Below are 14,905 nucleotides of genomic sequence, written 5' to 3' on the forward strand. Positions count from 1 at the left end.
GTTAGGAACCTGGGTGTGCTCTTTGATACCAATCTTTCATTTGAAAGTCACGTGTCTAGCATCTGTAAAACCGCATTCTTTCATCTTAAAAATATATGATACATATGCCGTCAATGAATAATGCAGAACAATTAGTCCATGTGTTCATGACATCAAGGGTAGATTATTGTAATGCTATTATGGGTGGTTACACTGCACGCTTAATAAACAAATTACAGCTGGTCCAAAATGCAGCAGCTAGAGTTCTTACTAGAACCAGGAAGTATAACCATATTAGCCCGGTTCTGTCAACACTGCATTGGCTTCCTATTAAAATTTGTATACATTTTAAAATATTGCTGATCACTTACAAAGCACTAAATGGTTTAGCTCCACAATACTTGAGCGAGCTCTTAACGCATTATAGTCCTTCACGTCTATTGCGATCTCAAAATTCCGGCCAGTTGATAATACCTAGAATATCAAAATCGACTGCTGGTGGTAGATCCTTTTCCTATTTAGCACCAAAACTTTGGAACAATCTTCCTAACATTGTCCGGGAAGCAGACACACTCTGTCAGTTCAAATCTAGACTAAAAACACATCTCTTTGACTTAGCATACACATAACACACTATAGACTTTTATAATTCAATGTTAGGCTGCATAGTTTAGGTCAGCCGGAACCGGGAACACTCCCCATAAATCCTGATGTACTTGTTACATCATAATAAGGATGGCGTCTACGCTAATATTAGTCTCTCTGTTTATCCGAGGTTTACCGCAGTCCGCCGGATCCAGGCCGTATCCAGATCCGATGAAGGACCTGCGCCTGGACATGATGACAACGCAGTCCTGAAGTGTCAACTAGTCCCTCCCTGTTTACTGAAGTCAGCTGGATCCCGGCCGTATCCAGATCAGATGGTGGACCTGCACCTGGACCCATCCATGACGCATCCCTGAAGTGTCAGCCTCATCAGCCCTGTGAAGGCCTCATCGACACGACCAATCTGACTTCTGACCTGTAATGCTGCCTGGATCATAATCATATACTGTTCGCTCGTTGGCCAGAGGAGAACTGGCCCCCGACTGAGCCTGGGTTCTCCCAAGGTTTTTTTCTCCATTCTGTCACCTGATGGAGTTTTGGTTCCTTGCCACTGTTGCCTTGGCTTTTGGCTTGTTTAGTTGGGGACATTTAATATTCAACAATATTATTGATCGGCCTTACTTAAGGTGGACGATGACGCAATTTTCTTCTAGAAACAAACTTTGTTGTATTATTTCATGTTATGACTGTGAAGCTGCTTTGATACAATCTGTATTGTAAAAAGCACTATATAAATAAAGGTGATTTGACTTGACTAAGTAATATTAATTAACTACATGTACTTACTGTAGAGTTATGGTTAGGGTTTAGGTTTGGTTTAGGGTTGTTACCTGTAATTACGCATTATTTACTGTTATTACTATAGTAAGTACATGTAGTAATGTGTAACTACGTCATCTTAAAATAAAGTGTTACCCTAATTTCTGCTCAGCTTCAGCAAAAATGGTCTCCCGCATTCTTTAGAGCATTTGCAGTACATTTGGGGCAAATAGACAGAAGTGCCATTATGTGCTAATCTACACTTTGTAAGCAAAGCAAAAAACGCAAAGCATTTTGACGGCTTCGCCTTTATTGTTTTACCATCAAGCAACGGCTGCAAATCAAACAATACAGTGTGAACACAATCCAGCAGGGGGAGGGTGAGCAATCGAATTTGGGTTCAGACCAGGCATTCAAACCAAGTGTGAAAGCACCCTGAGATTCAGTCCTCTGTTGAGAATGTAGGTAATCACCGCCATGCTGATATAGAGCCATATTGCCCGATTTGATGCATTTTTTTCTTATCTATCTGGTCTAGCAGGGTTTAACTTTGCACTATGTGAAAGGGTGTTGATATGGTCATGCTCTGACAGATGAAATGAAACGACTGATTAATTATTCATTCTTTTTTATTGGCTGCTACCATACTGGGGTTTACTTCAACATAACCATTATGTGGTCAGTGCAATGCGGTCATCTCTGTTTGTGTTCCATGGAAAATAAAACCTATAGCTTTGAAGCGACATGAGGATGAACAAAATTAAAACTCATGCTTTAATTACCAGGATGAAGCTGGGGTTGTTGCGGTTCCTCCAACTGAAGGACGGGACACTGATCTCAGGGTAGAGTTTCTCATGCAGTACCTCACAGCCATTGTGAGTGTGGCCACTCAGAATGAGGCGGGGCTTGAACCACCACAAGAGCTGTTATTGAAGAAGATTGTTTGCTTTTATTATTCATATTAATGTTTTTGGCTTATTCTGGTCAAGAACTTGATATAGAGTGTACTTCAAGTCCCTCAAATCAACAACATCTGAAAATCTTTGAAAGAGTTGATGCCATGATCCTCAAGACTTTGTCAAATGCAGCTTTTCCTCAAAAGCGATCATTCGTTTGCACATGGTTTGATATAAACGTGCACCCTGACTCCCAGAAGTTGTATAGATTTCAAACAATCAGATAAAACATATGATTTTGGAAAGCTTCACGTGTCACCATATCCGGCTCACTAACCAAGTTCTACACACTCACAAATGTTCTAATTATGACAAATAAAGTGTAGACACAGTAAATAAGATATTCACTGTGCAGTGTAGTCTGTTTCTTTGATTATAACTATTTTTGCAATTGACAGCCAAGCATTTTTTGCTGTATATATTTCATTCACAATTTCATTAAAAGTTTTGTTTTTCATGCTGCTAAGAAGACCAACAGCTATGTATACTACAAAGTTTCAGGAGTGACAACCTAATTACGGGCTTGAGTCTGATATAGTCTTAAACAAGCAAGCTCAGCATAACACTATATTGGTCTAAAACAGATAAGTGAGAGCCACAGCTAACTAAGGTGAGAAAGTAACGCAAATGTAATGCATTACTTTCCATAAAAAAGTAACAAATTATTTATTTATTTTTTGGGGGGAGTAACACCATATTGTAACGCATTACTTTTAGTAGTAACACTCCCAACACTGCTTGTGTTTGTGCTTACTGAGCATCTTGTTTTTACCTTTTTGGAGGCATTCTTAGATATAACATCATAACGTTCCCGAAACAGCTGGTACCGTTCATCCAGAGGGGCTGCGTCTACACCTGTACACATAGCATCACTCACTCTATACAGAGGGTAATGCTAGGAAACATCAATGCCATTATTACAGTGAAGAAAATACTGCAATTTCTAAAGAAATGCACTTATTAGAAATACCATAAAATACTATACCTTACTACAACTACATGTGAATAATAAAAAATAATTTTGGTTATTGTGATATATACAGAAAAATGCACACTATCTCACCTGTAGTAGAACAGGCGCTGTTGGGGCAAAATTCTCTGTGTCCCTGCACTGGCCATCATGCTGTGAACCCTAACAGAGTTAAAAGTACACAAGAACAACCGCAATAGAATCAGTCAACATCACAACATTTTCACAAATTCATAACATATTCACAAAAAAAAAATCTTAAGGCTAAAAATTGATCCTAATGTGGAAATTTATGAGCAACTCTTAATAATTAGGGGTGTGTCGCTCTTAATTTTTTAGGACTTGTACATTTGTCTTTTAATAGAAATTCACAAGGGATTTTAACGCTAAAAGTAGCTCCTAAATCTAAGACAGCTTAAGTCTTAAATTTAGGACAAGTACATTTGTCTTTTAATAGAAATTCACAAGGGATTTTAACGAAGAATAAAATTTTAATAAGAATTTTTATAAGAGAATTTTAATAAGAGAATATCAGAAACGATCCGTAGCACGGCTCCTGTTGTCAATACGTTGTCAGAATGAGAGTCGTAGATCCAAATGCAAGCAAGCAGTTTATTGAAGACAGGTTGAAACAGTGATTATACTCAAAACACCATGTATAGAAGGCGGGCAACCAGGATACAAATTCACAGGAGAGGATGAGTGATATGAATAAACCCAGCGCGGATGCCAAACTGGAACTGGATGAAGAGAACTCCAAAAGATCTCCAGAAGTCTGGAAACACAGACGAGATCAAGGAAATAACTCCGTAAGGAATCTCAGGCACCGGAAATGGGTAAGAGAGCACAAACAAGAGTGACGACCGACACCAAGCAATAATCACTCCCGCTAGATATAGGCAGCTAACAACAGAAGTAACTAGCTGCAGCTGCGGACTGATTAAGTGATCAGCTGGTTACTAAGCAACAAACAAGCACTACACACTCAGACCCCACAACAACCAACAGATACACAAAATGAACACAAGGATCGATGAACCGTGACATACGTGTCACAACCAAATAAATATAGTGGAATATTACAATGACATTGACTTTTTAAAAAGGAATCACCTGTATCGCAAGGGTATTTTAAGTGCAGTTACTCCAGTTTGGCTTTCTTTGTCTTATCTTTGGCGGTTCTGTATTATTATTCATCGCTATATGCATTACTTTAATTGAGTGAGGGAAACTGAATAGAATTAGCCGTAGGAGCATGCTCAGAAAAAGTGGCATTCTCCATAGTAACAAGGTCAACCGTGCCTTACTCTTATATTAAGAGTTGCTTAGTAACACTTGCTCTTATGAGTTTTGTGAATAGGCTTTAAGCTAAAACTCCTAGCTAAGATAGTGGCAAGATAACATTCTTTTTAAATACAGCCCTGATGTGGTTTTCATAGCAATGTTAATCTTAAATCTTCACTGATAGCTACAGTATTATGAAACAGGTTACAGCAGTGCATAATCGTGCCAAAAGGAACTAGCTTTTAAAGGAAACTCCCTCTTACTGTTAGACTCACAGAGAAGTCCAAAAATTATTTTTATTATTATTTTTACTGTTTTATTTTATGTGTGATCATAAGATGTGGTTTATGATAAACATTTCAATTTAGAATTACTGCATGTCATAGGATGTCACAGGTCAATTCAAATAAGTGTAAAGTTATTGTTTGTAGCTCAAAACTTCCACAAGTAAGTCTACAAGTATTTATCTTAATGTCCTTTATCATTTGTATTTATTTGTATAATAAATATGTGTGACCTTCTAACCTTTTAATCTGTGTATTTTTGTGAACTGTTGTGTGTAAACTCTAATGAGCAAAGTTTTGTAAAACTCAAACTACAATCAAGTAATCACTTTAATAAATATATCATCAGCTCAAATAGCAAAATAGCTAAAAGTATTCCTAATATGTTGGACTTTTTATTGAAAGTAGCCTACATTTACCTGTTGAGACATTAGTGATGTTTGAGTTGAGGGAGGAGCGACTACATACTTCACCTTCACTGGCTTAGGATGCTTAGGGCACAATTTAAATGTATGCTGGAAGTATTTTTTAAATTAAGAATAAAAAAAATACATATTAGTTGTCAATTATAAATAACAAAATAAGTAAAATATAATTATAATATATTTATAATAAATAAGTATAATAAATAAAATTATATATATTATAAGTACATAAAAGCAAAGTTTGAATAATGCAAATTGATGAATTTAACAAACGCATAGACTATGATTAACAACCTTGGATTGGATTATCAGCCATTATCAGCCTGTAGCCCAAGACTGGTTGCCCACTGAAGCTAAGCAGGGTTGAGCTGAGTCAGTAACTGGATGATAGACCTCCTGGGAAAACTAGGTTGCTGTTAGAAGAGGTGTTAGTGAGTCCAGCAGAGAGTGCTCACCCTGTGGTCTGTGTGGGTCCTAATGCCCCAGTATAGTGACGGGGACACTATACTTTAACAAGCACCGTCCTTCGGATGACACATTAAAACCGAGGTCTTGACTCCCTGTAGTCATTAAAAATCCCATGGCACTTCTCCTAAAGAGTAGGGGTGTAACCATAAATATCATATATAAACGCTAGATGTCTTATGGCGCAGTCACTTCCGGCATCACCGTTCGGCCATCTTGTCACAGGCAGGCTTAATGTAAGGTGAGTGATCAGCTTAGCACGCACACAAATCCTCTTATCTCGCTGAAATCTTGACGGATTTACAAACGGTTTGGTTTCTTACAAACTTTATTAACGTGGCTATAATTCCGAATGCTTGAACATGTATGTTATAATTATTCATATGTATGCAGTGTATGTATGCAGTGTCATAACTACATCTCTGACGTTTATAACAAACCAAACCGTTTGAAAATCGGTAGAAAATTGAGCAAGTTATGGTTATTTAAAAGTACATGCACCATTAAACGAGTGAGCGAGCTGTCTGTGGCAAGATGGCCGCCACGTGCGGACGTCGACCTCCATTGGCCAGCAGCGTGCACGAGACATCTAGCGTTTATATATGATATCTATGGGTGTAACCCCGGTGTCCTGGCCACTTTCCCTCCATTGGCCCTTATCAATCAAGGCCACCTAATTCCCATCAACTGAATTGCCTCAATCAGAGAATGATTGAGGCAATTCAGTTGATGGGAATTAGGTGGCCTTGATTGATAAGGTGGCCTTGATTGACAACCTAAAGCTGGTGTGTGGTGAGTGCACTGGAATCTATTTTGATTAAGACTGTGCCTTTTTCTATTGATAATGTAATTTTTGATGTGAATGGTACATATGCAATTGTAAAAGGGAAAATTTCACAAACACCAGTAGTATTGGTAAATGTATATGCCCCAATTAAGGGATAATGTACATGCCCCAATTAAGGGATAATGTACATGCCCCAATTAAGGGATAATGTACATCCAGCCGGTTATCTCAGAATAAACCACCTTCAGGCTGATGCAAGACCTCATCACATCAGGGGTTTATTCTGAGATAACAACCGGCTGGATTTACATTATCCCGTTTATTACACGGCTACTTGCCATACTTGTTTTCGTGTCTAATTATTTACTTATGAGTTGGCACTGACACTTCTATTTTTTCATCACACTTCTCGACCACCATGGAGGCTCAATTCTCTACTTCTATCTGATTCAGCATTTATTTTCAGTATATTGCTACTTCAATAGATGATTTTCTCCTTACTAACCAGATGATTTTCTCCTCCTTACTAATCAGACCGATTCAATCTCTTATTCTTTACTTTGACAATCTTTGAAGGCCTTTTTAAGAGGACAGATAATCTCTTATTCTGTTTATGTTAATAAGGAAAAGAGAAATAGGATAAAAAAAAGCTATCTTAAGCCCTATTCGCACGGGATTAGTATTACCTAGGGACCTCCGGTAATTTGTAATAATCGCAGAGGTCGTCTGTGATTTTTATCCCGTGCGAATCTGCCATGTCTGTAAAAATGTCTGTAAAAATTCCCCCGAAAATTACCTACCGTATTTCGGCCAACACATGGGTCCTCTGATAATACCAGTCCCGTGCGAATCCCCATGTCTATGAATTGGGCTGTTTTTCTGTGAGCCTATCGTTTTCTAAAGAACGTAATAACCATTATGGGCCGTTTAACAGTCCGTTTTTCTCCAATAAAAACTATGAAGTGCTGCAAAAGAAAAAACAACTACTACTACGGACGTGATCCGGAAGCTCAACTCGGACCGTTGTCATGGAAACGTCAAATTAAGTATTTTGGCGCAACATGGAAGCTCATTTGGAAAGTTTGGACGCTTTTTGTGGTAGTGTAACTTCTGTATCGTGGAGCATTTCTTTGTCTCACACGGCCTCTAAAGACGTCCATCCTGTAAGTATCTCAAGAAATCAAAGTGTGAAAGAGTAAAAATGATATAAAATGAAATAAACCAAATAAAATGAATAGAAAAACAAGCCTATCGCGACGTTTCGGTATTTATAATACCTTCTTCAGGCAGGCTTGTTGTAAATATGGACAAAGAATAAAAGAAAAAGAAGATATATATTTATACAATAATATGATATTCTATAATATATATATAATATATTTCTCTAATAAATTGGTTTTAAATAAGTTATTTTTTTGAATTGCAATACTGCAGCGCGATCTTCGTTTCAGCACGTTCAGCTAGTGAAGTGTGAATGGGTGGGCGCACGCTGTAAAGTCCGTAAACTCGAGGGAATTACGAACATTTATTTGCCTGTGTGAATGAGCCACCAAAAACACAGACGTCAGGGGGTAATTTCTTAATTACAGAGGTCCAGGGGTAATACTAATCCCGTGCGAATAGGGCTTTATAGGGGTGTGACGAGATCTCGTGTTACGAGATCTCGCGAGATTAAAACGCGACGAGATTTCTCGTCGAGGTGAAACTTTGTCTCGTGAGTTGTTGTGATGTCAGCGTGATGGAGCGTGAGGGTGAAATTAGTATTGAAGATGCCCCTGCCACTTTTAAATCATTTGTGTGCCGGGCCAATCACACACACACTCCGCGCACACACACACACTCACTGTCCCTCGCTCACTCACTCACTCGCGCGCGCACACACACACACACGCTCACTCGCGCGCGCACACACGCACACTCACTGTTGCTCGCACACTCACTCTCGCTCACACTCAACCCGTCGTGGAGGACCGTTAAAATTAAACATGCTAGTCTTTCTGTCGTGATGTCCTGAAGCATCGCAGACGCGTAGGTTGTCGCCCACTATGACACTATACGAAATGAAACGATCGAATCTTGCGTCCCGACGCCCGTTGTCCTTTACGAATCTCCACGAAACGGATCGTGCCAAAATCGCGCTAAAATAGTGTAATCTGAACCAGGCAGGTAATAAACATTTGACCTATCCGCAAAGAACCTATTAAAGCACTAAGACATGGGAACAGTATAGCTAACATTCACATATCACAAGTCATATCGACATCGCAATATTAAACAATGTTATCGCACATCGCAGCTTTTCCTAATATCGTGCAGCTAGTTACTGCCCAAAGGTCTCAACTGCTGCCAGAAATCGTCGACATGCTTATATTCTTGAAAAAGAACATGACCATAAATAATCTTAGGCTGTTCTGTGTAGTTAATTTATCTCTTTTTCATGCTTTAAGAAAAAATTTTTTTCTGTTTGAACTTGTAGTTTTGAGAGAGCAGTAGGCTACTTTGATTATGGATACACACTTACTGTTTGCATTTAAAGTGTTATTTCAGTTATTTATATTAATTTTATTTATACTGTTTTATTTTTTTTTATGTTCGATTTGTGGAAAGGAGTTAGATTTCTCATGTGAAATCGTACAGGGGAGAAGCCAGACGGTAGAGTTTATAGCAAAACATTTTGCAGTGTTTGCATGTCCTTTACTGCATAGAATTCATTATAATAGAAGTAAAATAACATTCATTACAAGTTGATTTCAAAATGTACCTAAATTGTTTTGCATTTTGTGATTTTCAGTTGAATAAAAGACTATTTTCCATTCATACATTTCATCATTGAGGATTTCTTAAAAATTGTGTAAAAATCTCGTCTTGTCTCGTTCTCGTGAACCCAATCTCGTGTCTCGTTCCGTCTCGTGGAGTAAGCGTCTCGTCACACCCCTACTATCTTATAATATTCAAGTCTTAGATACTAATTATAATAATCATTTTAACCCATCCAGTCAAATTTAGTGCTGTAAACATCAATAGCAGCTTTAACTTGTCAATGCTGGCAAATGACCATGGTACAAGTGAGATAATCCACAGCTAGCTGTGCATTAAACAATTTGAATGCACTCCGTGGAGGCTTTGTGTCCGGTGGTTCTTTGCTTCAACATCGTGAATTAAAAATTGTTTAATGCACAGCTAGCCGTGGATTATCCCTTACATATACATATACATATACATATATATATATATATATATATATATATATATATATTTACATTTTAACTGACATTGACTACTCTAAAATATATCAGAGTTTCTTTTCTATTGTATTGTCCCTTGAGAAGATATACTAAAATGTTTGCTGAAATGTGAGGGGTGTACTCACTTTTGCGAGATACTGTATATGGTAAGTATTGTGTGTGTGTGTGTGTGTACATACATATCATATCATATATATATATATATATATATATATATATATATATATATATATATATATATATATATATATATATATATGATATGTATGTATATATGTATATATATATATATATATATATATGTGTATATATATATATATATATATATATATATATATATATATATATATATATATATATGTGTATATATATATATATATATATATATATATATATATATATATATATATATATATATATATATATATATATATATATATATACACATATATATACATATATACATACACTACCGCTCAAAAGTTTTAGATCGGTAAGATTTCTAATGTTTTTAAAAGAAGTCTCTTCTGCTCACCAAGGCTGCATTTATTTGATTAAAAATACAAACAAAAACAGTAATATTGTGAAATATTATTAGAATGTAAAACAGCTGTTTTCTATGTGATTATATGTAATTTTTATATGTAATCTTTTGTAACATTAAACACTACCGTTCAAAAGTTTGGGGTCAGTAAGAATTTTTATTTTATTTTTGGGGGAAAGAAATAAAATAAATCAATACTTTTATTCATCAAGGATGAGTTAAACTGATCAAAAGTTACAGTAAAGACATTTATAATGTTAGAAAAGATTCTATTTTAAATAAATGCTGTTCTTTTGAACTTTCTATTCATCAAAGAATTTTGAAAAAAAAATGTGTACACAACTGTTTTCAACATTGATAATAATAACGAATGTTTTTTGATCATCAGATCATCATATTAGAGTGATTTCTGAAGGATCATGTGACACTGAAGACTGGAGTAATGATGCTGAAAACTCAGCTTTGATCACAGGAATAAATTACAGTTTAAAATATATTAAAAGCAGAAGAGACTTCTTTTAAAAACATAAAAAATCGTGCCTATCTAAAACTTTTGACCGGTAGTGTATGTATGTATGTATGTATATATATATAATAATAATATACTGTGTTTGACCCCCTTTCGCCTTCAGAACTGCCTTAATTCTACGTGGCATTGATTCAACAAGGTGCTGAAAGCATTCTTTAGAAATGTTGGCCCATATTGATAGGATAGCATCTTGCAGTTGATGGAGATTTGTGGGATGCACATCCAGGGCACGAAGCTCCCGTTCCACCACATCCCAAAGATGCTCTATTGGGTTGAGATCTGGTGACTGTGGGGGCCATTTTAGTACAGTGAACTCATTGTCATGTTCAAGAAACCAATTTGAAATGATTCGAGCTTTGTGACATGGTGCATTATCCTGCTGGAAGTAGCCATCAGAGGATGGGTACATGGTGGTCATAAAGGGATGGACATGGTCAGAAACAATGCTCAGGTAGGCTGTGGCATTTAAACGATGCCCAATTGGCACTAAGGGGCCTAAAGTGTGCCAAGAAAACATCCCCCACACCATTACACCACCACCACCAGCCTGCACAGTGGTAACAAGGCATGATGGATCCATGTTATCATTCTGTTTACGCCAAATTCTGACTCTACCATCTGAATGTCTCAACAGAAATCGAGACTCATCAGACCAGGCAACATTTTTCCAGTATTCAACTGTCCAATTTTGGTGAGCTCGTGCAAATTGTAGCCTCTTTTTCCTATTTGTAGTGGAGATGAGTGGTACCCGGTGGGGTCTTCTGCTGTTGTAGCCCATCCGCCTCAAGGTTGTGCGTGTTGTGGCTTCACAAATGCTTTGCTGCATACCTCGGTTGTAACGAGTGGTTATTTCAGTCAAAGTTGCTCTTCTATCAGCTTGAATCAGTCAGCCCATTCTCCTCTGACCTCTAGCATCAACAAGGCATTTTCGCCCACAGGACTGCCGCATACTGGATGTTTTTCCCTTTTCACACCATTCTTTGTAAACCCTAGAAATGGTTGTGCGTGAAAATCCCAGTAACTGAACAGATTGTGAAATACTCAGACCGGCCCGTCTGGCACCAACAACCATGTCACGCTCAAAATTGCTTAAATCACCTTTCTTTCCCATTCTGACATTCAGTTTGGAGTTCAGGAGATTGTCTTGACCAGGACCACACCCCTAAATGCATTGAAGCAACTGCCATGTGATTGGTTGATTAGATAATTGCATTAATGAGAAATTGAACAGGTGTTCCTAATAATCCTTTAGCTGAGTGTATGTATGTATGTATATATATATATATATATATATATATATATATATATATATATATATATATATATATATATACACACACACAATACTTGCATATACAGTATCTCACAAAAGTGAGTACACCCCTCACATTTCAGCAAACATTTTAGTATATCTTCTCAAGGGACAATACAATAGAAAAGAAACTTGGATATATTTTAGAGTAGTCAATGTCAGTTAAAATGTGTGCTTTGAGTACAATTCTCTCATACTGACCACTGGTTGTTCAACATGGCACTTCATGGCAAAGAACTCTATAAGGATTTGAGAATTAGAATTGTTGCTCTCCACAAAGATGGCCTAAGCTATAAGAAGATCGGTAACAGGTGAGGAGTCAGGCTAAAATACTTTCTCATTTACCGTCAACATTCAGCAAATGCGCATCTACATCATTTAAACAAATCTCATAAAATATGCTGTGCTATATCCAGTTGCCCACTGTGTCATATTCATATCGTTTTCACTGTGTGCTGTATATAATATTAGTGTTACCTTGTCTTTATTTGAAAAGATATGATTACCAGTGCGCACGAAATTACCAGATTACTGAGTGCCCTGTAACAGTGTTTACTTCCTTTTTATTCACATATTCATATATTTTTAAACAATTACTTTATTTGTAAAAAAAATACTGTAATAGGATTGCAGATTCAAGAAGTTGCCATCTATAAAGTATAAGCATGTTTATTAGGGTTGTGCCGATGAAACGATATCATCGTCCATCGTGATGGCTGACCGACATCACAATGGAGAGCCACCATCGTGATGCCACGTCCCCCACCCTGTCAGACCAGCCCAGTCTCACGGCAGTTCGTGAAAGGTCACGTAATTTAATCTACTGATTTGTGTACACCAGTGTTTGGGAACCTATGACTCGCAAGCCATACCTGACTCTTTGGCAAAATTCATGTGGCTCGCAAGGTCTTTCACCCTTTACCAACAAACGATAAAAAAATTAAGACACATCAACAGAGATCGGCTCTCTGCAGAAAAAGCAGCCAATTACAATTCCCTTGTTGTACAGCCTACCGAAGTTAATGAAAAGTTTATGATAATAATAATATTCAAGTTGTCCCGGCAAAAGTGCGTGTTCAGTGCTGTTCGCGAGTGTCACGAGTCACCACAGCAATCAACTAACCACTTACGTTTCTGTGGTAACCTACAGCTCCTGCACTGGGATACAAGCAGCTGCAGCTTGTTTAAGGTAATGGCGAAAATCATTTTAGAACAGCAGCGAAAATGTAAAAGTAGGCTATATAAACTTTAATATATCCTTTTATTGAAACGGGTGCTTTGCTGTGCAAAGAGACATTTCGAAACATTTCACCCGCTGGTACTTTCACTTTTGCCGCAGAGACCCTTTATGTCCTATAAATGTGTCGTATTTTTGATAATCCGCGCAGATTTCAGTTGACGATTCTGAAAGAAAAAAACAGGATGTGCTTTATATTGAAAAGAAATATTAAAAGCGCAATAAGTCGTGAAAGAGAACTGAATTATACTGACAGGATGCTGTGCGCGCACTCCGAGCGCAACACGGACAAGCATAGTAGCCTTTGTCTACTACGGCCAAATAAACACAGAAATATTTCAAAATGCCAAGTCGAGTGAGTATTCCTGTAAACACAATAGATGTAAGTACTATGTGCATTCTCTCTCTCTCTCTTCGTGATTGTCAGCACGATTCCGTAGCATTTAGAAGTCCAAGTTTAATTTCTAGTATTGTCCCTTGAGAAGATATACTCAAATGTTTGCTGCAATATGAGGGGTGTACTCACTTTTGTGAGATACTGTATATCTTACTATATTACTGGAATATATGTGATATATAAAAGTTACAATAACCCTTAATGATCTATAAGCATTTCTCAGATTTCTTTGTAAAATAATTATATTAAACTAAATTGCCATGAACCATTCTACTAGTTCACTCTACTAATTAATTGGTTCTATTTATCATTCAAACTGTTGAAAACTGATATTAAAGGATTTCTTAGTTCATAAGAATAATAGCCTTCAACTTTCAGTTGAAATTGAAATGAAGTCAAGTCACGTCACATTTATTTATACCACTTTATTAGAGGTGTAACAATACACATATTCGTATTGAACCTTTCGGTACGAGGCTTTCAGCTTTTAGGTTTAATTTTTAGGTTTTCATAAACATTACAAGCCCCTCATGTAGGCCTTTCACGATTATGAAATTTGGCTGTCGATTAATTGTCTAAAAACTTATTGCGGTTATGCTGATTAATTGCCAGTTTTAGGGCTTTGACGATTAATTGTTTGTTTTAGGGCTTTGACGATTATGCCGATTAATTGTCTGCTTTAGGGCTTTGTCATACATTTTTTTGTGTGCTTCATTCATTAAATAATTGTGATGAATTTAAGCATTTGTAAGTTATCATTTTTTAGTGTAAGATTACAGTTTACACCTTTAAATATTAAATAAATGTATTCAATAGCTATGACAATTTTTTATTAAAAGTTAGTGAGTGTATAAATCAGCAGCAAAAAGTAATTTTTGAAAAAATCTGCACAGTAATTTTATAAAATCTAAACATGTTAATAAAAACAAATTACTATTAGTACTCTTATAAAATTCATTCAGGTATTCATACATTTAACAATTTTATATTTATACAGTGAGGAAAATAAGTATTTGAACACCCTGCTATTTTGCAAGTTCTCCCACTTAGAAATCATGGAGGGGTCTGAAATTGTCATCGTAGGTGCATGTCCACTGTGAGAGACATAATCCAAAAAAAAAAATCC

At 36.7% G+C, this 14,905-nt stretch overlaps 1 protein-coding gene across 3 annotated transcripts in view; it reads right to left on the reverse strand.

Moving 5' to 3' along the window:
- The window catches only part of mppe1 (metallophosphoesterase 1), a 145,003-nt gene that overhangs the window by 56,674 nt on the left and 73,424 nt on the right, over positions 1 to 14,905 (reverse strand). For all 3 annotated transcript variants that reach the window (XR_014604427.1, XM_084102358.1, XM_084102357.1), the window contains exons 6-8: positions 3,364 to 3,432; positions 3,073 to 3,195; positions 2,127 to 2,267 (exon numbers count right to left, since the gene is read on the reverse strand). Coding sequence is in view for 2 of the 3 variants with exons in the window: in XM_084102358.1 (XP_083958484.1) it covers positions 2,127 to 2,267; positions 3,073 to 3,195; positions 3,364 to 3,432 (333 nt within the window). In the remaining variant the exon portion in view is untranslated. The remainder of the gene's footprint in view (positions 1 to 2,126; positions 2,268 to 3,072; positions 3,196 to 3,363; positions 3,433 to 14,905) is intronic.

Source organism: Abramis brama (genome assembly GCF_963993115.1).
Source record: "Abramis brama genome assembly, chromosome: 24".
NCBI lineage: Eukaryota > Metazoa > Chordata > Actinopteri > Cypriniformes > Leuciscidae > Abramis > Abramis brama.